This window comes from Ahaetulla prasina, chromosome 12 (genome assembly GCF_028640845.1).
Source record: "Ahaetulla prasina isolate Xishuangbanna chromosome 12, ASM2864084v1, whole genome shotgun sequence".
NCBI lineage: Eukaryota > Metazoa > Chordata > Lepidosauria > Squamata > Colubridae > Ahaetulla > Ahaetulla prasina.
This window is the reverse complement of record NC_080550.1, coordinates 534,055-559,578: the sequence shown is the minus strand read 5'-3', so window position 1 is coordinate 559,578 and position 25,524 is coordinate 534,055. Positions and strand designations below refer to the sequence as shown.

Sequence of the window (25,524 nt, the reverse complement as noted above, 5' to 3'; positions counted from 1 at the left end):
CTCAGTAGAGGAAGACTGTTAGTACCAGTCAGTGTTCGGTGTTCAAAAAACTTTTGTGCTTGTGTTGTTGACTAATTAATAGTGCTTCACGTGGTCCATTAACACTTGGTTTGTGATTCCAGCTGGAAGGTCACAACGATCCTGTGACGTTACAGATATTTGTGGGTAATGACTCTGGCCGGGTGAAGCCCCATGGATTCTATCAGGCCTGCAGGGTCACAGGGCGGAACACCACGCCCTGCAAAGAGGTGGACATCGAGGGCACGACTGTCATCGAAGTGGGCCTGGATCCAAGTAACAGCATGACCCTGGCGTGAGTCCCTTTTCATTGCCCTGCTGCTACCTTTGTTAGTCTTGATAGACTTCCATCCTGCCTCGCTCATCTCTGGGAACAGTGTCAGGGTTAAGAATCTCTTCACGAGAGTAAATCTGCCATTGGGATTCTTACTTACTTACTAATAAGATTTATAAGGGCCCCCAACACAAACAGTAGCACTCTGGGTGGAGTTAAACCCATTTTTGGCTAAAACTACATTTATTTGTAGTAAAGAGAGGTATGGAGGTTCTCCCCTCTTAGGCTATGACGTGAACCGGAAGGAAAGCTTGTGGACTCTCATCATCAACCTTTAGCAGCTTCCTTGGTGTTCTGGTTATGACTAACAGCTTTCCACTTCTTTATCAGCAAAACTGAACAACTCTTCTGATTATTATTACACACACATTTTGGGTAATCTGTTTGCATTCTGATTGCTCTTGACAAAAAGTGCCTTCCCATGAGCTCTTCTGAAATTCTTGAACTTCACAAGAGAGTCTGTTTCTGCTTTTGCACACAAGCCCTTCACTCGGCCTCTCAGAACACAGCAGAATGGGATAGGCAGATTTAGTGCTGGCTCTGAGAGTAGCCACCCTTCAGAAGCCCCTTGGCAAGCTCCACATTCTCATGCATAATGGCTATCATCTAGAATACGGCAAGTCTCTCTTTGGAAGTTGGTCCCGTTTGACATCTTATCCTGAGACAAATGCTTTGTTTTCCCTGGGATGATGGATTTGGGTGAAGAGGCTTTTAGCTGGGCCCTAAATTCTCCTTCATTTGGGAAATATAAAACTTGTTTGAGGAAAGCCTGTTTTCCAATGCTGCAGTGTATGTATTTATAAATTGTTCATTCTCAGAAGAGGGAGAAGCAAAGTAGTTTCATAATGGTGATTGGTTGGTCCAATCACCATTGGATGAGCATTTAGCCAGTTGACGTAATTCACCCCAGTAAAGTCAGATGTGAATCAGTAAAGCCATTTCTGTTTCTTTGTTTTAGAATATCGTTTATGTTTAAATATATCTGCAGAGAGAGGTTTAATCTTAGTGCTGCTTGAAAAGGTGGGAGGGAAGCTGTTGGATTCCGGATGGAAACAGAATACAGAATAACAGAGTTGGAAGGGATCTTGGAGGTCTTCTAGTCCAACCCACTGCTCAGGCAGGAAACCCTATACCATTTCAGACCAATCATTGTCCAATCTCTTCTTAAAAACTTCCAGAGGTGGTACATTCACAACTTCTAGAGGCAAGTTGTTCCATTGATTAATAGTTCTAATTGTTAGGAAACATGGGGGGACTAACATGTTTCTGTACTGTGGAGACTCCTCTGAGACAAAGACTGACAGCCAGGCACCGGGCCTGAGATAACAAACTTCTCCAGACAATCTGAACTGAATTGTCATTAAGTCATTCTATATAATTGCATATTGTGTGGCAAGTTAAAGCTCTCAGGACCTTTTGTTTTTAACAAAGAAATCAAATTGTACATAACATTTTAGAAGCCTGGGAGCTGGGTGACATATAAATTTTACAAATTATTTTTATTGCAGTGTTTTCCAGGTATTTAAAAACTAACATTGTTAGGTGATTCTAACCCTTCTACAAAAACTAGCCTCTTTTGAATGAACTGTTCAGTTGTTTAGCAGTCCTGTCCATTGCATGCAATGATGTATTTTCATCTCTTAAACCAGGGATCCTAACCCCTGGTCCATCGATTGGTACCAGGCTGCGGCATGCTAGCAACCAGGTCGCACAAAAAAGCAAAGCCCCATCCGTGAGATGTAGGCAGCATGCAGAACCACACCCCCTCTGGTCCGTGGAAAATACCTTTCTCCATGGAACCAATCCCTGCTGCCCAAAAAGTTGGGGGTCGCTGTCCTAAAACATCTGTTCTATTGTCACCTTTTGTTGGTGGGAAAAGGGATTATCTAACAATATCTAGTGAAGGTCCATGTAACAGAGTATTGTGTTTTCCAAAGTGAAGTTGAATGCTTGATCCCCTGGACAGCTCAGCTTTCTTACTACCACAGCTACAGGGCATTGAAATGTAATGATTTGGTGGTTGCTTCTGTTGTCACTGCAGACCTGCTGCATCTCTTGAAAAGCTTGCCACTTCCCATGCATTGGCAGGACTAAAACAATGAAAACATTAATCCTATGTTGCTAGGGTGGACTGTGTTGGAATTCTGAAGTTGAGGAATGCAGATGTCGAAGCCCGAATAGGCATTGCTGGTTCTAAGAAAAAAAGCACTCGAGCCAGACTGGTTTTCCGTGTCAACATCCCACGGAAAGATGGTTCTGTTCTAACGCTACAGACTCCGTCCTCGCCCATTCTGTGCAGTAAGTGGCAAAGTCGAACTGTGTGGCAAAGTCGAACTGTGTGGCAGGGCCCCTAATGTCTAAAAGCCCCCTTACTTGTTGAGCTATCCTGCTTATCTACAGAGAATTAAACTTTACCAAAACAAAACCATAAGCTATTTTTAATATTTACTGAAACAGAACTTAAGAGAATCTGCATAAAATGATCTATTTTAGTGTCATGAAGAATAAAACATGGACAAACAGAATTTGGATATTACATTAGGACCTCAGCTCATAAGTGTGTTCCATTCCGAAAATGGCAACAGCTGGCCATGAGTTCCTAGGGAAGGGAACTGTGCTGTACTTTTCCCTGTAAAAGGAAAAGGAGTCTTACTTTTTGAATCTTACTTTTGCTTAAGTTTTTCATAGCATTTGTCCTTTCCACATATAGGCTGTTAGAGGACTTGGGGTTATAGCTAATTGTGTGTGGGTATGTTCAATTAAATCTCCTTTTCTTCTTGGCGTAGCTCAACCTGCAGGTGTGCCGGAGATCCTCAAGAAAAGCCTGCATAGCTGTTCAGTGAAAGGAGAAGAGGAAGTCTTTTTGATTGGGAAGAATTTTCTGAAGGGAACCAAAGTGATCTTCCAAGAGAACATCTCTGGTAGGTATCAAGGTGTAAGTGCCGAGGTTGGGCAAATGAAGCTCCAGGGGGACTGGAATGTGAGCCAGCCTGAGAGCTGTGACTTCCTCGACAGCTAACTGGTGCCTTTGCATAACAACTTTCCTGCCTTGCTTTCAAACAGATGAAAGCTCCTGGAAAGCCGAGGCAGAAATTGACATGGAGCTGTTTCATCAGGTACTGGCTTCCTCAGGGATGTAATTATCCATTTGATCTTGAGAATATTAATTTAGACATTGCTAAACGGTCCCATTTTATGATATGCTTTGAAAGTGAGGTTCAGATAGGCATGCAGATGTATTTTATTCCTGTGCTTGATGGGAAGGATACATTTTCTGAAATCTATGGAAGCTCTGTGGCTGAATTTAAATTGAGACTGTGGTGAGAGCAATAATCTGAGTTCAGATCTTTAAAGCAAATAATTAGAGGAAAAAGTAGTATCAGATCGGAGTGCTTTTTTTTTTGTTAAGTTGCTTATAGGCGTTTTCAGAGTCGTTTTCTGCTGCAGCCTTTTGCATATATTTTTTCTGTCTCCCTAAATTGCAAAATTGCCATGCATTTCATTTCTTCTTTAAATTCTCTTTTGTGCGAAAGCCATTCCAACTTTTTTGAATTTGGCCATTTGGGAGTCCTAGTTCCAGCAGTGATAAGATGTCAGTCTCAAAATGATAATTTCATGGTGGTCAGTTGATATCTTTAAAAAAATCTTGCAGTAAATCTGCATTCGGATCAAAAATCTTAAGATCCAAATGTAAAATTACTTTATAGCCCTTGTTTTCTGCCTCAGGAAGGCCAGCAATTTCTCTAGCAATAGCCCTTACATACCACTTGAGAGTGCTTTGTAGCCCCCTCTAAGCAGTTTACAGAATCGGCATATTGCCCCCAACAATCTGGGACCTCGTTTACTGACCTCAGAAGGATGGAAGGCTGAGTCAGCCTTGTGCTGATCAAAATTGAACTGGCAGTGGGCAAGGTTGGCCTGCAATACTGCATTCTCACCACTGTGCCACTGCAGCTCCTCCAGGCTATTCTAGGGAGCAACACAACTCCCTAGAGCTCCTTACAGCTCCCAACACTATGTTTGACCATCAAGTCATACATACCTAAATGAAATCCTCTTCACTTCTGTGGTGGAAGATAGGGGTTGGGCTCTGTTGTCCTCACAGAAGCAGCTGTTAGCCAACTAGTAGTTCTCTTGAGCCCAAAGAACAGGGCAGTCTTGGATAGGATTGGGACTCTTTGGTGGAAGTTTTGCTCAGCTTGGAAAGTCAGATTCATGTTCAGAGTTTGGGTGATTGAGTGCCAATGTACTTACTTGCCTTTAAGAGCTCAGTAGAGTTTGTTTTGAGTCCTCTTCCTTTTCCCTTGTTCCCCCCTTCGATAAATTTTAGCAAAGGAAGTCACCAGCAAGTTTTTGTTTGTATGCCAGACTTCTGAAATGAAGGAGAGCTAGGAACAGGAACAGCTGACCTTTTTTGATAAACATCTGGATTTTCTTATGTCAGATATCCCAGACTGGAGGCCGTTAATATCTTGCCACTTTTTTTTCCTTTCAGAATCATCTAATTGTGAAGGTGCCACCTTACCATGACCAGCAAATAAGTACACCTGTTTCTGTTGGGATTTTTGTTATGACCAATGCTGGGAGATCACATGACATACAACAATTTACATACACTCCAGATACATGTATGTAAAAAGCACAATATTTGCAAGATGTGGGGTCTTAGTCAAAGTTTGCACTGCTTGGCCAGGGAACACAAATCATTGGACTGAGGAAATCCTGGGCAGTGCTTGCAGTTTGAGAAAGAGACTGTGAAACTACCACAGTTTTCAGGGAGCTGTGCTGAATGTTTCAATCATTGGCCTTTGGTTCTTGAAATGTGTGCACCTGTGCTTATTGTTGAACTGAAAAACTGGGAAGCTTGACGTATAATTTCCTTGCTTACATCTCTCCTGAATGTTCCGTTTCTTCATCAGCAGCTCAGACTCTGAATATGAATGTGAAGCAGGAAATATCCAGCCCAACCCAGCCCTGCTCTTTTGATGATGCAGCCAAAGGTAATTTTCAACCGCAGCCTTTCTTATCACCTTAGCCGAAGACTTTGTAAAACTATTGAGTTCATCACATTGAAAAAGGGCCATCACAATTGAGTGACTTATTTGGGAAATTTAGGGCTACGTATGTTTTTCGTTAATGTGTGTCGTTTTTCCTTCGATCTGTTTCCCAGCCGACTTCCAAAAATGCACTACAAAGTCTCGTGAACCTCTAATTTACTTAACTCTGAGAATGATTTTAACTGTGGTGAGATATACATGTAATCAACAAGCAAGTTAGAGATTACCTGGCCTAACAAGCAGGCTAAGGTGTTTGTACAGATAAGCTGAACCATAAGAGATGTGTCAGTCCTCAGGGTGATATGGGTGTTCGTGTGTGTAGCAGCCATTTGGGTTGACATTGGCTCTCAGGAGTGTCTTTTACTGCAGAGACAGGCTAGTGCACAGCTAGAACTTGCCAGGAAAGATCATCAGCTCTTGTCTTTATTAGATACTGTATTTTTGAGTTTCATCCTCCTGGGGCTGAGTTAGGGAGTGTGTTCTGTTCTTTTTCTCCTGCAGCAAACTCCAGTGGCTGCAAGCTGGACCAAGTAAATCTTCTCCCCAGTGCCTTGGTAACTCCTCTCAGGCCAAACAGTGTCGTTAAGAATGAAGAGGCTGCTCCAATGGAACTTGTGGCTGAGAAAATGTCTCTTCCTGCCTTTAATGTAAGCAGCAGATGAAAAATGATTCTGGGCATATGTCTTTTATAAAAAAAGAAGAAAACTATAAAGATTTTATTTAGGACATTTGTTTGACATCAGATGTAGTTTGATATCTAATGTCATAACTTTGGTAGGATTACAAATATTTCTTTCACTTTTTCCAATAAACAGAAGGAGTTTAACTGAAATGAAAATACTTTTTTTCTCTTGCTTGTAAATAAGCAAAGGAAAGATGTGATAAGACAATAACATACCGTTCTTTTAAAATTGAATTGGCATAAAAAACCTCATGTGTTAACAGTTTTGCCCACCAGAAGGACTGTTGGCATTCTAGCAAAATCACCTGGGGAAAAAGGCTTTATGTCTTCTGACTGTAGTTTTAACACATAATCTGCACCTCCTTCTTGATGGTGGTGTTCATAACAATGCAAATTAATGATGAATGGATTTCTAAAAATTGGAAAAAAATTTCAGTGGAAAGTATATAATGTAGAATTCAGGATAGTTTATTTTTCTTCCTGAATTATGGTTAGGCAATGAAAATTCTAAATCTTACTGCTGTGTGTGCATGTTTCTCTTCAGACAACCAGCGCCATTGGGCAATCTCAAACATCTTTGGAGACCACCATATCCAGCATCTTGGGGAATGGCCCTTTCTCCTCTTCTGCTTCTCATTTAGCTCCAGAGAGCGAAAAGCAGCCCCTGCAACCAAAGTATCCTCCTGAGACCAGGTCTACCCTTCAGGCTCCGGACCTGGTGCAGTCTGGCAGTTTTCCAGCCACCGCTGCTCCGAACCAGCTGCAGAACAGCGACACCCTCCTGCAGCAGGCTTCCCAGTTCCCCTTGAGGGAGCCTTCCTCCAGAGAGGCTTTGCAATCGGATAGCACAGCCATGGCTTTGTCCCAGCTGACGGAGGCCCCCCAACAGCCACCTCCCCTTCAGGAGTCCAGCCAGGCACTGCAGCAGCAGATCTCCTCAAATATGTTCTCTTCAGCCGGTGGGGTGAGCCAGCTTCAGAGCACAATCCAGCAGCTGCAGGCAGGGAGTTTTCAGTCCAGCCCTGGTGGCGGCAACGGCGGCAACAGCAGCAGAAACGTTGATCTGGTTCAGCAAGTCCTAGAAGCTCAGCAGCAGCTGTCCTCTGTCCTCTTTTCAGGTTCTGAGAGTGAGGATGTTCAAGAGCAGCTCAATGTAGAAATTTTCCAGCAAGTTAGCCAAATCCAGAATGGAGTCAACCAGGGCATGTTTTCTTCATCGGACACCGTTCACTCAAGAGCGGAAGACCTTCTCCCCAGCCGAACCGAGACCATGCGCCCACAGCCAGAGACTTCGTTGGCTGGCCAGCAGCAGGCACAGCAGCAGGCGCAAGCGATGGAAACGTCTGCTGCCATGGTGATTGAGATGCAGCAAGGCCTTTGCCAGGCCCCCAGCCGCATGCCGTCTGACTTGTTCGCCTCCTCCTCTTCCTCCTCCTCCTCCTCCTCCTCCTCGGGAAATGGAAGCATTCAGCAGTCCCCAGTGTACCCGCCAGCTTCCCATTTGATAGGTGGGCTGTCAGCAAGCGAAGACATGCAAATGCAGTGTGAGCTGTTCTCTCCCACCAGTGTCTCCAGCAATGACGCGGGTACTCCAGGGCAGCAGCAGCAGGAGCAGGTGCCCACCGGTGGCCCTGCCATGTTCCCTGCTTCGGGCTCTGCGGAAGGCAAAGAAGCTTCAGAACAAGCCAAACAGATGCAGAGCACCGTGTTTCAGGCGATGGTCCAAATGCAACACAGTGGGGAAAGCCAGGCCCAGGTTGCTCTTTTTCCTTCCTCAGAAGACATGATGGCTGCCGTTCAAGGCGCTGGAGCCCAGCAGCAGGGTGGGGGTCTCTTCCAGCAGAGTGGAGAGATGCTCTCTCTCCAGGCTGGCAGTTTCTTGCCCCCGGCTGCCCATTCCCAGCCTCAGCTGTTCCACTCTCAGAGCCCCATTGGGGACACCCAGAACATCTCTCAGGAGACCTCCAGTTCTCTTTTCCACAGCCAGAATGTTGCCTCTTCTTCTGAACAGCTGCAGCAGCCCATGTTTCACTCCCAGGGGAGCCTAGGAGTTGTTCCGGACCAGCAGGCAGGGAGCCTGTTTCTCTCCCAGAATGCTCTGGGCTCCTCCGTTGTGCAAGAGGAGCAGATGCCATTCTTCGCCACACAAAGCTCTCTTTCTCCCTTGCAAGGCCCAGCCAGGACTGAGCAACAATCCTCCTTCCAGCAGGCCCACCTCCAAGGCCCTCTGCTCACCCAGGAGCAGCACCAGTCGACACATCAGGGCCTCTTCCAGGCCCAAGTAACTCTAGGCCCCCTTCCTCCCTCTGGGGTTCCTCCCAACCAACAGGGGGGCATTTTCCAAACTCAGCATTCACTTGTGGCTCTTCAGAATAGTGCCTCCACCCAAGAGCAGCAGCAGCAAAACATGCGGTTCAGCAGTCAGAACACCATGGGCTCTGTGGCCTCTCAGAAGCCAACACTGCTGTTCAGCTCCAATCCCAGCACGATGACCAGCCAGGAGCAACAGCAGAGCCAGCCTCTCTTCCACCCCCAGAGTAGCCTGGCCCAGAGAGGCCAAGAGCAGCAGCCCATGCAGTTCCAGAGCCAGAGTTCAGGCTCCACCCAAGCTGAGCCACCACAACCGCCACCAAGTTTATTCCATGGCTCCCCCCAGATCCAGCTGGTTCAGGGATCCCCCAGCCCTCAGGAGCAGCCAGTCACCCTCTTCATATCATCGGCTTCCATGTCTGCCTTGCAGAGCAACATCAGCCAGCAGGAGTTGCAGCAACCCACTCTGTACTCCTCACAGAGCAACCTGCCAAACATCCAGGACACTTCATCACCCCCCCAGCAGCAGCAACAGCAGCAGCAGCAGCAGCAGCAGCAACAACAGCAGGCAGCCTCTTTGTTTCACAATGTATCTGCTGGAAGTTCCATCAGCCAGCTGCAGAACTCCTCCACTTCATCCCCACAGACCTCCGGGATATTCCTCTTTGGCATCCAAGACAGTAAGTCTGAGTGTAAAGAGCACTAGATTTTCCTTGCTGGTCTGCCTCTAATGTTGGCATTCTGTTTTACATACCTAAGCTATGAAAACAAAAATGCAGGATTAATTCAGATCAAAATGCTGTGGGGCTTTATGGGCATTGTAACTACTTGGGTTGAAGTTGGCATTCAAATACATGATTCTGCTTAGTTCTCCCTGTTCAGCAAGTTTACACTTGGCTCTGAGTGATGCTTGCAAGACCATGTTGGTCATCAGCCTTGATCTGGATGTGTTGTTGGGATCTTGTTTCTTCAGCAGGTTGTGGCCAGCTCTTAACATCTGGACCGGGTTCTGTGTCAGAGCAGATGATGACCCTCAGCCAAGCACAGAATGAGGCACAGCCATCTGTCACAGCTCTCCTATCCCAGCAAATGTCAGAGAGTCCTCAGATTTCTTCTGCAATGACCACCAATCAGAATATGAAGAAGATTGATGACTTGCTTGTATCCCTACAAAATCAGGGGAACAATACCATGGCTGGCTCCTTCTAACAAGTGAGGTAAGCCAGAACTTTTTCTTGAGCTGCAGAAGTTTTTAATTAATGAAATTGGAGAGCATGTAGCATTCTTTGTGCTGTTGTTTGCCTGGAAAGGAGATGGGATTAGTGATCATCTTGTGAACCGATTGAGCACAGGCCTAATTCTTGAATCAGGCACTCGTTTTTGGGTTCTTTGGAGGGAAAGGCAGCTCTATATCCAAAGGTGCTGGTTACCACTGAATGATTTTGCTTAGAAAACTGTGTGGATGGAGTGCGTTGGCCGTAATATATCATCTTAGTCATCACTGCTAGACACTTACTCCTTTAAAAACTCGAGGCAGAATTGAAATCCTGCCAAGCTGAATGTAGTTATAAAAAAGGCACTCTAGCACTGCCATGTTAACTTCAGCACTTATTTATTGGATTGATTTAACCTTATTGGGCCCCAATCCAGAGTGAAAGGGATCCTAATAAACTGTGTCCTCTTCTGTCATTGATTCTGTTTCCCCCACCCTTTACAGCCCTTACAGCCTGGAGGGCTGCGTTGCTGCCTCTTTCAAAGCCACGGCATAATCTCCTCTTTTAGAGAAGCAGTGATTGCTGCTTGAATTTAGGCTCCTGGAAGGACCGTCTCACCCCAGTGGGATTGGGCCTCCCCACCTGTGCTGGCAGAGGAGGCATGGGTGGGCCCATCGGCCAGGGCATTCTGGCTATTGGGGTCCAGGAGAAGAGCCTTCTCTGCCATTGCGCCTGTCCTTTGGAATGTCTCCCCCCCCCCACCCATCCCCCGAAGTGAGGCTGGCGCCAACCCTCCTGACTCTGGGCAAGAGCCTAAAGCTCTGGTTCTGCCAGCTGGCTTGGGGTTCCAAAGGAGGGGCTTCAGTGTTGGGGTGGTTAATAGATTAACAAGAGCTCCCACCCCCTTCTCGTCCCTCCCCATCTTAGAGCTAGGTTGATTATCTGGATTTTTTATAGTATTATATTTATATCATTAGGTTTTGTATAGTTTTATCTGTCCGTATTGTAAACAGCTCAGAGTTGCCTTGTGGGTAAGATGGGCAGCTAATCAATTTTACAAATAAATAAATGAACTTAGCCTGCTTAGCAGCCTGAAGGGCCAGGAGGATCACAACTCTAACCTACAGATAACAGATCTCACAGCTTTGCTTTACAAGCTCCAAAGAATCCCAGATTGAATCACTGGCTGCTGTCTCGCTCATCACAGGGTGGCAGGCTGTGCCCAGCTGGCACCAGAGCCATAGCATATAGAAGCAGGGGAGAAATGCTCCCGGTTTGGACCGGATCACCTGATCCAGTAGTGATGGCGGGTGGTTCAGAGAATCGGTAGCAAAAATCCTCTCTTCCCCCCCCCCATGCCCAGTTGAGTCGCACGATCATCAGGGTTATTGTTGTTGTTTTTTTTACTTTTAAAAGCATTTTTTCTTCGGCCCAAAAAATTCTTTTAAAAGTAAAAAAAAAAAGCCTCTGAGGATCGGGCGGCTCAGTTGGGATCATCAGAACCCTTTAAAAGCACTTTTTCTACCTCCTCAGTTGAAGAGGTTGTAGAAAAAATGCTTTTAAAAGGCTTCTCTGGCTTTCCCAGCTGAGTTGCCTGATCATCAGCTGAAGTAGTTGTAGAAAAAATGCTTTTAAAAGTAAAAAAAAAAAGTTAGCCACTCCCATCCAGTCACATTACCCCCCAAGCCACACCCACAGAACCGGTTGTAACAAATTTTACATTTCACCCCTGGATAGAAGCAACTATGCTGAGGCTGCTGGTGTTTTGTCCTGTTTACCTTCTCATGAACTTCCCAGACAGGAGTCTGTGAAAGCAATAAGCCTAGAGAAGAATGGAGTGGCTGCCATCATAGGGGCTCTAACATGAGCCCTTAAGAAAGCGGGGTTGTACCGACTTTTAATCTGATGATAGATTTTCTCTGAGTACCTTTTCATGTTGTTGAAGGCTGCTGAAAACAAGGGAGGGAGGGTGATTTTTGTGTTATTTATAAATGTCTTTTTGTTTTCTTTCTTTCAATCAGAAATCCTGCACTGGACAGACTGCATTATCTCTGGTGATTCTGGAGTTTAGCAAAGTAGCATTAACTCTTCTCTGTTGAAAGATGGCTGGAAGCAACATCTTCATTCTTGCTTTGGAAGAACACCACTCTGGAAGTTCTGCTGAAGTGGGGGGCAAAGCCAGGTTTTGTGTTATCCAGGCATGGGTTGGACTGTTATCCCCATCCCCAGTTCTGAGAGGGATGCGGAGTGTGGCTGTTACGTGTCAGCACAAGACAAGAACATTGGGCTCTCTCTCTCCCTCTCCCGTTCTTTCTCTGGTTTTCACAATTCTTTGGGTACATTTCCTGTACCCTCAATCATTGACGGTTTCCCATGATTTGTGGCCAAGTATGGAAATGGTTTCCATTGAAAAATGTGGCTTGGGTGGTATGGCACAAGTCTTCTGTGTATGCTGTGAATCCCATCCAGGATCATGGCTTGATGCTGCACGTGTTGGGTGGTGAAAGTGCATGTTTGGATTGGGCTCCGAAGCAGCTGCGGCTCCCATCAGAGTGGTAGAGGAGCCCTTGGAGTGGGGGAGGTTGGGGGGGGCACCAGGAGGGCCTTGCAGGGAAGGCAGCCTCTGATCCGGGCTGTGGCTTGCTGAAAGCTGGGCGCAAGTGGCCTCAGTGCTCTGCTGTTCTCCCTTCTCAGAAGGAACCAGTTGTTGGTCTAAGGAACTGGGCTCTTTTCGGAATCTGCTCTGATCAAAGGGTGGCTGATTCTTCTTAAAGCTTCTCACTGAAGTTTCCCACCCTCCTATTTAAATGTTCTGCCATATACAGAATTAACTTTTCAGAGGACCAGAAAACCAGAAAAAAGTGTTTGTGGTGAATGCACGGCAGGATTTAAGGAAGGAAGAGTAGAGTTTAGGTTGCTTTTGACACCATTGCCATTGCTGGGAGATGGAAGCTCCATGCTGGGAACATAGGACCTTCTCTAAGCTCCCTTTTGAACTCAAAGGCGGGGGAGCAGCCTCGCTCCTGCCAGAGGCATTTGATAAAAGGCCGGTGCGGTCCAGGCTACGTGATCCTGGCAGGCTCTCCTGGGGTTCACTGCCTGCAGCCACCACCAGGTCTCTTGCTCATCCACCACTGCGTGGGGTGTCTGCCACTCCCTGTGCAGCTGTCGCTGACCTCGGGGGGCTGTTTTGAGTATGTCTCGGCTATTTGTCTTCTGTGTTGAGAAGAATGTCATTTGTCTCCCTTGTGCGCCCGTTGGGGGGGGGGGGCTTCTTTCTCATGCTGTGCCAGTCCGTCTCTTCTGTTTGTGGTCCATGTGTTCTGTCCCAAGAAGTTTGGGTTACGTTTTCAGTAGTACAGGCTCTTTTGCCGATATGAAGGGAACTTTTCAGAAAGAGACCTACTCGAGGTCATTTAATTTTGAATACAGTTTTCAGTCGTTCAAGTTTTGGATGGTTTATATCTAATGTGTGTTTCATTTTTTGGAAAGCTCTATTTTGTATTTAGTAAATGATAAACTATTTTGCTATTTGTACTAGATGAGTACATTGGCATATATATATAATATAATATATATATATATATATATATTATACACCCATATGTTCACACACATATATTCTTCTTTGCCACAGATTTTTGTGGCAAAAATGTGAGTTTATAGTCTCTTCTCCCACCTCATGGTGTCTGGTTATGGGGGAAAGGGGACGGGTTTGTTAAATCTTCATGGAGTGTTTCTGTAATTTTTGTGGCAGGTGTTCCTTCTTTGTCTGGCCATTCCATCAGTGCTGGCTGGCCGTGAAGGCAGCTTCATGCCCGAGGGATGGATCTCCTGCTGTGGGGGACTTGGGAAGGGAGTGAGTCCCTTGGGGCGACTTCTTAAAAGCTGGGATTTGATTCCGCTTTTATTCTCTGTTAATGTCTAACATGGCTTTTTTAATTTATAACACTAATACCCTCGGCGTTCCCTCTTTTGTAAGTCCTATAGAATCCTTGAACCTAATTCTGATGCTGAGAAAGAGACGTGCACACATGCGGAGGGAATTATGGGGAGGCGGAGAGGAGAGTGCAAAAGTCCCCAAGCCGTTTTGCTTTTTTTTTGGGGGGGGGGTGTCACAGTCTGAGATCAGCTCCTTGTTAAGAGGTCTCCCGTCCTCTCCGAAGGGGGGATGAGCAGGGGCCGTCTGGTGAGCTGCCTGGGGCCAATGCTGAGACATCTGGGACCAATCCTTCATTGAACGGAGGTTCTGCTGATCCTCTTGCCACTTCTTGTGACATCAGCATCTGCTGCTTGTGCAAAATGGTGAAACTGATACTTTGTTGGTTGGTTTTTACTTTTCCTTGGTCCAATTTAGGTCAATATTTAAATGTGCAACATTTCGAATATGTTATTTGGTTACCAAATGTATCTTTTTGGAGCAAAGGGGCTGCTCAGTAGCTGGCAGAGGCTGGTCCTACATCTTTGCTCCTGCTTTCTGTGGGCAAAGGGAACAGAGTAAGCAGAGCTTCCTTTGGCAAGCCCTGCACCTGGCTGCTTCAGCAACCCAGCATGGTTGCTGGAACTTGCTGCGTTTCTGCACAGAGGCTGCATTCCCACCTCGCTGTTTTCAGGGCACCGGCACAAGGAATGTGAGGGACACTGGTGAATGAGAAGGCTAACAGGGGAGAAGGATCCATCTTTTCTTGTGGGAGATAGTCCCTGCCTTTTACGTCAAGCTCCCTAGCTAAAGCAGGGATTATGGAATTCATGTGTAGAATTAAGTAAGGCTTCATGGTTATAAGCCCCAGGAAGAAGATTACAGTTTAAAAGAAAGTGTAGTCTTACTGTATTTTAACAGTGCATCCCCTTTATTAAAGTTTATATTGAGAATTTTCCCATACAGGTAATCCTTGATTTATGTCCTTTCATTTAGTGACCGAAGTTACAACAGCACAGAAAAAAATGATTTACAACCAATCCTCGCACTTAACAATGGTCACACGATCAAAATTCCAGCACTGGCAACAGGCATGCATAGCTGCTGGTTCCAGCATCCTGGGCTGAAGGGACGGCCGTTTGAGCTCTTCCCAGCCGGCTTCTGACAAGCAGAGTCAATGGGGGAAGATGGGTTCAGTTAACAACTGTGTGATTGGCTTGACAACCATGGCAGAAAAGGTGGTAACATCAGGTGTGAGTCACTGAACTATTGCCATTCTTAGCAATGGAAATTCTGATCTCAGTTGTGGTCATAAATTGAGGACTACCTGAGAATAAAAGACAAATTGAAAGAAAAAAGAAAGTGCAGGAAATGAAAAAGAAAAGAAAAGAATTTAATGACTTTTCAGCAGATAGTTGGTTTAATAATCCCTCTTTAGATATATAAAATATATAATCCCTCAGTCCCTTATTTAACCCACACCTATCTTAATCTTCAAACCCATAAACCAGTTTCATTTCTTCTTTCAGCAAGAAGTCCAAAAGGTATCCAATCATTCAAAAAAAGTTTTTTTTTCTATGACTAAATACTGTAGGTCAGTTTTACCGTTTCTGCAAATCCTCACATTTTCACAATCCATCCCTCCACTGTGGGGATTTCATTAACCTTCCATTCCATAGTTGTGCTCATGATAATCTTGCTGCAATTACCATCGGTCTACAATGAGTTTTTCCAATTCATTTTCCATAAGACTAATAGAGTTCTAGTTTCTTTGAAATAGTAATCTTTTTAGAGTCTTTACATCATTGCGTGAATTTGTATCCAAAGTTTTATTGGCTTTTTCACAAGTCCATCATGCATTATAAAATATCCTCTCGTGTTTTTAATATTTCTGACACTATTTTGAAATATTTTTATATTTTTTGATAACTTTCCTGGTGTCATATACCAATAATACATCATTTTATTTTAAAAATCCCTTAGATTTATAACATAATGTAAATTTAACACCAATTACCCAGTTTTTCTCCCAATAGGACGGTATAAAAATCTAATAAATAAATAAAATAAATAAATAAATATCGATCTCTGTTATAACCAAAATTAACAGACCAACCATTTTGTCATGCAATCTTCAACTTACTCATCTTCTGTTTCAAATCTTAAGAAAAGTTTATACATTTTTCCTATTATCCTAAAGGTACTTTTTTCAAGAGGCAACTGTACACCAGAAAGTCTGGCTACTTCTTGAAAAAGCACCTTTGGGACAACCGTGACCTGGGTGACTGAGAATCTCCATAGATTTTTCTATTACATATTCTTCATTTCTGTACAATTCAATTTCAGATTCAAATTCCAATTTATATTTCTCAGTTCCACTTGTCTTTTTATCCACATTAACTGTATGTATCCAAACTATTGAAAGCTATATCCCTCTGAGATCAGTTGTTAGCCATTTCTTCATATATGCTGCTGGTGTTCTGTAGAATACTTCTTTGCTAAAAGTCAATAAAGGTATCTTCAGGCACAACCTGTATTCATATTTTTTTCATATTCTCAATGCATTATTTTTCACATTATTAAAATCCACATTAATGTTATGCTACAATAAAAGCCTACAGCAAACAAACCTCAGATTATGACCCTCCATTTCAAACATTTAGCAAGACCCATCATTTCATCCAAATTAAACAACAGTGCGAAGTATAAAGTCAAGCAATCCTAATGCTCCCTATCTTTTGCATCCTACAGAATTTTACCTGTGCTAACCCTTGATTTTTTGCCATGCCACATAAATCTAGATAAAATTATTTGCTGCTGTTTTAAAAAAGCATTTTTCAAAACCAGGATTGTTTGAAATAAAAACATTATTCTAATTAATATATTTGTTCTCACAGAAATTCTTCAAAGCTGTGCGAGTTGCAGCTTCTCCTTTCTTAGTTAAATGTGCCTTAATTTCATTTCATAACTTGATTATGTTCTTACCTTGAAAGAATACACAATTCGTATTAAACATAGTAATATCTAAGTAGAAAGCCATTTGCTGTAGTGATTAAGATTTCTGCCGAGAAACCTGGAGATTGTGAGTTCTAGTTCCACCTTAGTCAAAAGCCAGCTAGATGACTTTGGGTTAGTCACTCTCCCTCAGACCTCGGGAGAGACAAACCACGAATGAAATCTTGCTAAGAAAACTGCAGGGATTTGTCCAGGCAGTTGCCAGGAGTCAAGACTGACTCAAAGGCATGCGCATACACACACAAACCTATTTTTTTTCTCAGTCTGAAAAAAAACCAATAGTCACTCACAGGTGGGAATGGCTCCTAATCTTTGCAAGCAGCTTCTGATTTAGCCATAGCAAGCAGGCAGTTTCCCAAAGGACGAAATTCTTTCTCAGTTAGACTTCTGCATGTCCTGAAGCAATAACCAGGCTGATCCTCCCTTCCCCTCTGCCATAAATGCAGCAGCCGGCTTAGGCTGTTGCATTTGGGCTCTTCCGTGGGAATGGAGTCTCCTTGGAACCAAAAGCTTTGTGAATGCTGGAGAGGTTGTCCCTGCATCTCTCCGCCCCAGCTTCCCCAGAGCGTTGGTCACCTTGCAAAGGAAGCTGCGTGGATCATGGGAAACAGAGGCTCCAGGCTTTGCCTTCTTCCAGTGTCCCCCTACTTTCCTTCCTCTTATTTCCTGCGTTCCTGCTTTGCTTTGGGCAGGACAGAGATCAAGCAGCCATTGAGCAGCTCCTTCCGGATCCTGCAATGTGAATGTAATCTGATTTGGCCCATTGTGCATTTGTGTATCCCTGGCTTGTGTCGGTGGGTTTCTCAGAGCACTGATAACCAATTTTCAATTTATTCTATTGAAGGGGCTGGGGTGGGGTACTTTGTTTGCATTTGTTTTTTTAGCTCTTCTGTGATAACTTGTTGGATATTAAAGAGATATTTTGCTTCAATTGGGACATTTGTATACTTGCAACTATATTTCTGTACACAGCTGCAGTCCAGAATAAAACTTTGAAAGTTTTCATTTCACAGTGTATAACTGTTGTGCTGTTCTTTCCAACATCTTCCATTTAATAGCATTAATTCCCAGAGTTTTGCAAAGAGCCTTCCTCTCAGGCTCAGAAGCTGAAGAACACCAAGACTGCATGAACATCCTAACCCATTCCAGAGCCTCATTTTTTCTTTTGCATTCAGTTTCTCCAGCTGACGTGCCCCTTGGAGTTGCATACTTGGTATTCCTCGACAAATTTCAGGGTTGTCTGGGGATGCTTATCCTGGGAAGAGCATTGGGAGAAGTGCAGATTTCTGTCTTGGCAAAGTGGGGGCGGGGGAGACTTACGCGGGAATAAAGTCTAGGCTTGATGATCTTCTGAACTTGGCCTGCATTTGCTTTTTTGTTCTGTTTTATGGAGTCCAGACTGAAAAATGCTCGTGATAACCCAGAATATGTTGAAATAGAAATGGGACTGCCCCAAGATGCAGTTTGGGCACCGAGGTTTTAATTGTGATCATAATGTCCATACAAAGTGTAATCTCACCAGTGCATTGGTGTCCTCTATTAATTTTGCATTCTGAAACTTGAGTCAATCGACCTGATGTGTCTCACACAACTAAAGGGACTTTGCTTTTCTCTGCCTTTTGAGTTGTACATGTCTCTTCTGCAAGGCTGATGGCCATTTCTAAAACAACCTACAACTACAGACCTCACTGAAAGAGTGAATGAAAGAGAATCAGGTTACCTCGATGTAAGCTGCTTATTTGGAAAACAACAGTACAGGTAGTCCTCGAGTTACAACCACAATTGAGCCCAAAATTTATGTTGCTAAGTGAAACATTTGTTAAGTGAGTTTGCCCCATTTCACGACTTTTCTTGCCACAGTTATTAAGTGAATCGTTGCATTTGCTAAGTTAGTAACATGGTTGCTAAGTGGATCTGGATTCCCACTGACTTTGCTTGTCAGAGGATTGAAAAAGGTGATCACATGATCCCGGGATACTGCAACCGTCATAAATATGAACCACTGGCCAAGTACCGGAATTTTGATCAGGTGGCCCTGGGGATGCTGCAGTGGTCCTGAGAAAAACAGTCATGTCACTTTTTTCACTGCCGTCGTAACTTTGAACAGTCACTAAATGAACTGTTGTAAATCAGGGACTACCTATAGCTGTTGTAGAGTTCATAATATTCTTTCACACAGTCTGGCAAATTAACCACAGAACATTGGCGCAACATTCATATTCAGGGCTTTTATTTCACTAACATTTACAGACAGAAAAGGAGGGGCAATGATCTTCCTACCTAACATCTGACAGATTAGTCTTGGGATTTGAAAAGCACCCACAGCACCCTAAATATGCAAAGAGAAAAGGCCCCCCAGGTTTTAGGCAACGCGAATGCTGAAGCAATGCTAGCAGGCTTCTCTGATCCCATTGGCGGGCAGCCCTTCAAGGCATTTGAAGCCCCAATTACACCACTAAGAGAAAGAATAGAGCTGGGTGGAAAACCTCCTGCCTAAAGGATCCAATGTTGTCTTGGCTGGGACCCCCTTCCCTGCACCTGCTAATTTCTAGGGGAGGGGCAGAAGTGGGCTGATGGCCATTGCAATCCTACACAGCTTCCCAATGGGACAATTACTTCTCCTGAGCCTTGACCTGGTGGTCTGGTGGGAATGGCTTCCCCAGGTGCTGGCCAACCGTCAGCCCGTATTTCTCCTTTTCCTGGTCTTCCTGGACATCTTTCTTCAGCACAAACCCCTTAGCAAAATCCAACTCAAAATGGCTGTTTGGGGCAAAGCTGAGGGGCTTCTCTTCCCAGATGCCTGTCAGTCTCCTCTTCCAGTCCTCCAGGATTTGTGAGCGGACGTCCTCTGGAGTACGCTGGCCGATGCTGAAAGCAATCTGGGGAGCTAAGACTTGGAAGCCACAGAAATGAAGGGTGCCACTCTGCATGGGTAAGAATCAGAAGGGCCATAAAGCTCACTTGGAGCCAGGCAAACGCACTATCTTGGCATTTGGTCTTGGAGGAACCTGTACCCTGAATGCCTTGCCAGGTCCACAGAACCAAGGTCAGCATGAGGCCGTTCTGCTACTTTATTTCATTATAAACAGAAATCTTGCCAGAGACTAAATCAACTGCCTGCATAACTACTAGATAATACCCTGTGAAATGCTGGTGTGTGCGGGCGTGGATGCATGTCCACCTTTGCCCTCTTCCTGCATACCAGAAATTCTATTTGCTCTTGGGAAGCCGCCGCCCCCCTTCCTGGGACTTCGGACTGCACACACACTTTTCTGGCCTTTGGAAACGCAAGAGACACTCCGGAGGCCTGCATTTCAACAAGACACTAAGCAACAACCCCATCCTCAGTCGAGGAAGTGCGAGCTCTTGCTAAGATTGGGCCTCTGCTCATCCTCCCTCACCTGTATCGGCCAAAGCAGGATGTTAATGTCTCCATTGATGCCCACTGGAGTATACATGGAGTCCATCGCGGCAGTAGTGAAGGATAGCACGGCCTTCTTTTTCTGCAGGCAAGCAAAGCACAGTCAGGCCCGGCTTCCCCAACAAGGAGCGGGACCGGCAGTGTCCTGTCACCACCACTGCTGCCCAACTGGTCCAACTCCAGACCAGGGAAGGGGGGCTTCTGCCATGTTCCCCCTAGCAACAGATGGCACTGAGGCTCAGGACCAGCATGAGGGGCCCTTTGGGGTGGCCAGAAAGCAGCGGCAGCAGCAAGATGCCAGCTGGGTTTGCATGGTGGATGCCGACCTGCCGGCTCCCATTTCAGTCTAGGGTGGGGAGTGCAGCTGCTCCCTGGTCCCCTGCCCAGCCAAGGTAGCCCAGCTCCCTTCAAGCAGCCCCAGCGGCACTTCCCTCCCCCCACCCCAAACTGTCTACCTGGAAGGGTCCCTGATCGTACATAGCCCCGTAGGAGTAGGCAAAGCCCTGGATGAGGATGCGGTCGAACCAGCCTTTCAGGATGGCTGGGAGGCCAAACCAATGCAGGGGAAACTGGAAGGCAAGCAGAGCCGGGCTCATCAGGACGTCGTGGAGCCCCCGTCCAGGCCCCGGTTGGCCTGGTCTGGCTCTCATCCCTCCCAGCCCGAAAGAAGGCGGCTCGGCAAAGCGCTCTGGCCGGGACTTCGGCGGCTACCCCGGCTAAGCCCGGACGGCGCCGGAGCTTCAGCCAGGAGATGCTCTAGTCGCGCGGGGCAGAAACCGAGCTTTGGGCGGGCGGGGGGCGCCCACCTGGAAAATGACGAGGTCGGCGTTTGCCAGCTTCTCCACCTCACCCAGAATGTCGCTGCTAAGGCGGCCTTCCTTCCAAGCCAGCCCGGCCTCCTTCGCGTAATTGAGGTTGCGCGGGTCGTCGGGGTCACCTGCGGTGGTCGAGCGGAGGTTAGGAGGCGGAGGAGGCGCCGCTACCCGGAGAAAGCGGCTGGACAGGGGGTTGGGCGGTACCGGAGAAGTCCGCGCGTGACAGGACCGGCTGGAAGTGCTGAGCGTAGAGGTCGGAGACGGCCACGTTCCAGCCGCCGCTCTCCAGCGCCTCGACTGCCGCCCGCTGCAAGGCGTGGTTAAACGAGCCCGGTTCCTGGTGGGCCAGCACGATCAGCGCCCGTTTCGCTGCCGGGAGAAAAGGAGGAGGAAGGCGCCGCCTGGCTCGGCTCCCACCGCGAGCGTCCCGGGCAGAACAGGAGCCCGCCGGCCCAGACCCTCCCGACCCGGCGCTGCCTGCGCGGCGAAGCTCCGAAGGGGTGCCGGCTGGCCGAGGGGGCCCGCCGGGAGGGAGACTTACCAGCCATGGATGGATGGGGATCGAGGGCACCGCGGCGGCAGAGCTAGCGAGGAGCGTCTCTGGCAGCGGCCGGCAACGGAGAGAAGCAGCGCGTCGGGGTCCAGCGGCCGAAGCTGGCCTGGCAGGCCCCGCCCGGCCTTTCGGGGCGGGGATCCTCACCGCGCCTTGCTCCGCCTCCCGTCGGGGGCTGGGAGAGCCCTTCCCCAGCCCCGGCTCAGTGGGTGCAGGCGGTGTCCCGGAGGTCTCTGAAGAGGGTACCTCCACAGCCCCTTTGCCCTTCAGCTGGCCCTTGTCCTGCTAAGAGACACCTTTCCCTGAGGACGGAAGAGGCTCGGGAGCCCCGGGACCGGCAGCTGGAATGCCCTGCCAATCGCCCTCTATGCAATTGGTCCCACTGTCTCTGTCTCCTTCAAAGAGGGGCAGCTGCGATGGAAGGAGCAGCTCCTGGAGCATTAAATCGAAGCGGCACTGGCTTCCCTGGGCCCCTTGGACCAAAGGCCCCGGTGGCAACCGTGCTGGTATCCACAACAGAAGGGGCCCCAGAGAGCCTTTGTCCACCACAAACAGGTGGCTTCCTGCCAGCTCTGGGTACCCCACCCACTGATCCTCACGGTCTTTGACCCACTGAAACATCCCACCCAGCTACGCAGGAGCGGCTTCAAAGACATCATAGAACTCTGCTGCCAGATTTCCATATAGGTTATAGATTTCCATATATTCTTTCTCATTGCAGACACAGAGCACAAGGCAGGAAACCTTGCTGGACTTGTCTGGTGAGGGTGGGTCCTTGGAAAGGAGCCAAAGCAATGCAGATCCCCTAGGAGGATGGAATGGTCCCCACAAAACCCTACTAGTTTTGCTGCCAATTCTGGTAGGCTCTGTGGCCTGGGCTCACACGAGACCCCAGTCAGAAGAAAAACAATGGGCAACATTTTGGTTTTTGGGCTGAACGGGTTGTGGAGTTCAAAGGCCAGCACACCAACCTAGGCAACTGGGCATTAGCATGTTCCGAAAAGCACATTGGCTCTTCCAGGTTCTGTGCATTTAACCACCTGAGGCTGCTGAAATACAGCAGGCTTACAAATGATTCTTTTTCACAGGAAACCTTGCTGGAAGAACTTTTAATTCCTTTCTTCAGTTTGCAAGTGATCTCTCGAGGGACAAAATCAAACAATGTAGGACAAACAAATTTGCTGAGTCTCCCAGAAGAATTGTTTCATCATATGCATGCTTAGAGCCAGAACCCCAAAGGGAAGTTGGTGGCATCTGCTAATGCTAGGAAAGCCAAGATGCACATTTGATAGGTGAATCACACTTTGGTCACATCTCAGAGCTTACCTTGAGCATCTTGGAAGAAAAGTAGCATAAAACTGGCCCATTCCTAGCCATCCAAATCCCTTCTGGGTTGCTGATAAAAAAAAAAGGAAGGAAAATGTAGGACCTCTGTGCTGCTTGGGCAGTCTAACCACAGGGGAAACTAGAGAAGAGTCTCTGTAGGGAAAGGTTTCCATCAGCTACACCAAACATTACTTGAAAGAAGCCAAATTTATTTTCTCCACATCTAAAAAACAGCCATAATTGAAGAAAAGCCAGGGTTTATTCCAAATACTGCTGCTATGCTTCTCGAGAGTCCAAGTCAACTTTCTCCAAAAGACATTTTTCCTGCAGCTCTTTCTGGATTGCCTCACAACAAGCCCTTTCACCCATGGCCGAAGGGCTGAATCTGGCCTCTCTCGCTCATTTGTTTTTCACAAACTTCTTGCGACTCATGTTCGGGTTCAGGCGCCTCCTGCCCGCACCCAGTGCTGCATCCCGGATCTGCAGATTGGCTGCCCGGCTGTGAATGTCGTGTTCGGCAAAGGGAGAAACTCCAGCTACATAATCGGGATCAAAGGCATTGGTCTTCTGCCTGGCCTTGCGGGAGAGGCGCTGCTGGGGGAAGCGCTGGTCCTCTGTCAGGTGGGGATTACTGGCATGTTTGCCTCCTTGTGGAGCTGGCATGGAGTGCTGTTGAGACAAGTGCTGTTGTTCTCTGCCCTGGGGCTGACAAGCAGGGAGTGGCTGCCTAAGGTAGCTCAGCTGCTCCCAGCCCAGCACTTCTCATGGGGGGGGGGGGAGTAGAGGAGAGGTAGGCTGGAGCATTGGCAGCCCCTGTTAGAGGGGAAAGGGCAGGCAGAAGCAGACCACCAGGATGGGGCACTCACCCGGAGGCCGCGTGGATTCAGGACTTTGGGGTTCCGAGAAAAATGCAAGTGGAAGCTGCCATCGTCTTTCACTGTCACGGCCACTTTCTTCAGTGTCTTGTTCCCACAGTGGGGGCAGAAAAGCCGGGTCATTTTTGACGTTGTCCTAGAAGCAGCACATCAGCCCCATAAATGCCCCATGGCTTCCCAGCCAGTAGTCAGCCTGTGCACTTGCAAACTACGTACCTGAAGCAACCATGGCAACGCAGAATGTAGCTGCGGGCATGCTGGATCAGCAGACCATTGAAGGCCAGCACATGAAGCCCCATTTGCAGCAGAACGTTCTGGGAGAGACAGGGAAAAGGCAAGTCATGGGGGATCAGAGCGCGGCAAGGCCCAACTGGGGTGAACAGGGGGCTGCCCGGTCTCGTCTGCTTGCCTGCATAGCAAAGTCAGTGGTGACACAGCCAACCTGCACCTTGGCAGGCTCACTCCCCCAGCAAGTGCTCTTCTGGATCTGCTCAATGTTCCTTGGCGTGATCCAGCCCTCCTCCTCGTCATCCTCCTCCTCACTACTCTCCTGGCTTTCAGGGTCCTTCGCCTCCAAGAGAAGAGGGTCTGCTTTCTGTGAAGGATGGAATAATTGGGCAGGATCTCTGTCCAGCCCACCGAGTCAAGGAATCCTCCGGGTGCCAGTCATGCAGCCATAAGGGAAGGGAGGCAGTGGATCTCTTACCAACAGGCCTTCCAGGTCCTCCTCTATGTTAGGCAGAGGGTTCCTCCAGAACAGGAAAGAAGAAAATTCAGTCTCTGCAGGTGCTACAGGATCTGCTAGATCTGTTTCTGCTTCCAAAGGGATCCTCTCATTTCCTGGGCATTTTGTCTCAGGGTTGAAAGTAAAAAACAAAATGAATCTCGGTTGATGCCAGGCCTGTGCAGCAGCCTCCCTGGGGCACCTGTCAGTCAAGGCAGCAGCTGTCCCAGTAACTGGTAAAGCAGCATCCCTTTCTCTGCAATCTTCCAGCCTCTTGTCTTTGGGAAGGTTTAGGATGAGGCTCCCAGGAGAGGCCGAGCACCCGGGCCAGCGCTGCTCCTTCCCACAGCCTTCAGCAGAAGGGAAGCTGCTCTCCAGCCCTTCTGCCCCCATGCCAGACGCGGTGTGGCTGTTTCCCACAATTACCTTGGGGGGAACATGGAAGCCAGGAACATCAACCGGTGCTTCGGGGTGACGGTTAGTTAAGCTGAGCTGTACCTGCAGAGTCCGGGGCAGGGAGAGACGGCACCGGGTGCAAGACTTGAGCGGAGGGCAGCAGGCCCGGCTCAGCGTCCCCTTCCCCACCGAGCCCCCTCCTCGCACAAGCAGATCATCTCGCAGGCAACCGCGCGGCATAAAACTCGGCGCCGAGAGTACCTGGGGCCGCGGCTCCGTCCGCAGGGGGCGTCCGTCGCCATGCTCGATCTCCAGCTGCAGCGTCAGGGCCAGGACCTGGATGTCGGCAGCGGAGAGGCTGCGGAAGTCGCCCGTCTGCTTGGAGAACTCGCTCACTGCGGGCACAAGAGAGCCGGGCTTTCCTGAGGGCCGGCGGCGGTGGGGGCGGGGGAGGCGAAGGCCGGGTCGGGCCGGGGGAGGTCACTCACCTAGCCGCACGTGCTCTGGGAAGGGCTCCCGGAGAAGCAGCTCGAAGGGCAGCCCCGCCAGCCGCCTCCGCGCCGCCCGGTCCCGGATCTCCGCCAGCACCTCCCGGGTGGTGTAGACGCGGCTGCCGATCTCCTGCGGGGACAGCGGGTTAGACGGGGGCCCCTCCCCCTCCCCTCCCCTCCCCCCGCCGGACCCCGTCCTGGCTACCTGGAGCGGCGCCCCCCGCAGGAAAGCGCTGGCGTCGGCCACCAGATGCTCCACGGGCGCCATGCTGAGCCCCGCCAGAGAGCAGCCACGCGCTAGAGAGGCACTGACGCCGGAGGAAGTGCCGGAGTTTCCGGGTGCCCCCCCCACACTCATGCGGCCGCTCTACTCC

General features: G+C 47.9%; 3 protein-coding genes across 14 annotated transcripts in view; 1 reads left to right on the top strand and 2 right to left on the bottom strand.

The window, feature by feature from the left end:
* Positions 1-17,569, top strand: part of NFAT5 (nuclear factor of activated T cells 5) — a 46,496-nt gene extending 28,927 nt beyond the window's left edge. For 7 of the 11 annotated variants that reach the window (XM_058155526.1, XM_058155530.1, XM_058155537.1 and 4 more), the window contains 10 exons: positions 123-313; positions 2,478-2,650; positions 3,139-3,273; positions 3,416-3,468; positions 4,848-4,980; positions 5,272-5,352; positions 5,911-6,056; positions 6,636-9,081; positions 9,375-9,618; positions 11,637-17,569. In XM_058155526.1, coding sequence (XP_058011509.1) covers positions 123-313; positions 2,478-2,650; positions 3,139-3,273; positions 3,416-3,468; positions 4,848-4,980; positions 5,272-5,352; positions 5,911-6,056; positions 6,636-9,081; positions 9,375-9,610 — 3,594 coding nt within the window. In that variant the 3' untranslated portion in view covers positions 9,611-9,618; positions 11,637-17,569. The remainder of the gene's footprint in view (positions 1-122; positions 314-2,477; positions 2,651-3,138; positions 3,274-3,415; positions 3,469-4,847; positions 4,981-5,271; positions 5,353-5,910; positions 6,057-6,635; positions 9,082-9,374; positions 9,619-11,636) is intronic. The other 4 variants (XM_058155527.1, XM_058155531.1, XM_058155529.1 and 1 more) reach the window with 3 other exon arrangements.
* A 136-nt stretch (positions 17,570-17,705) lies between these two features.
* Positions 17,706-21,957, bottom strand: NQO1 (NAD(P)H quinone dehydrogenase 1). Of its 2 annotated transcripts, XM_058155563.1 has the most exons (6): positions 21,327-21,942; positions 20,990-21,154; positions 20,777-20,907; positions 20,426-20,539; positions 19,951-20,052; positions 17,706-19,473 (listed from the first exon to the last, which is right to left on the bottom strand). In XM_058155563.1, exons 1-6 carry the CDS (start codon positions 21,331-21,333, stop codon positions 19,162-19,164), a joined length of 831 nt encoding a protein of 276 aa, XP_058011546.1. In that variant the 5' UTR covers positions 21,334-21,942; the 3' UTR covers positions 17,706-19,161. The 2 variants fall into 2 exon arrangements, with proteins under 2 accessions (XP_058011546.1, XP_058011547.1); XM_058155564.1 differs by lacking the exon at positions 20,426-20,539 and having other exon boundaries at positions 21,327-21,957.
* Positions 21,958-22,846: 889 nt separating this feature from the next.
* On the bottom strand, positions 22,847-25,505 carry NOB1 (NIN1 (RPN12) binding protein 1 homolog). The gene is made up of 9 exons (XM_058155562.1): positions 25,356-25,505; positions 25,148-25,280; positions 24,921-25,054; positions 24,690-24,761; positions 24,246-24,392; positions 23,949-24,134; positions 23,756-23,853; positions 23,531-23,675; positions 22,847-23,333 (listed from the first exon to the last, which is right to left on the bottom strand). Exons 1-9 carry the CDS (start codon positions 25,416-25,418, stop codon positions 23,064-23,066), a joined length of 1,248 nt encoding a protein of 415 aa, XP_058011545.1. The 5' UTR covers positions 25,419-25,505; the 3' UTR covers positions 22,847-23,063.
* Between the last annotated feature and the right edge of the window lie 19 nt (positions 25,506-25,524).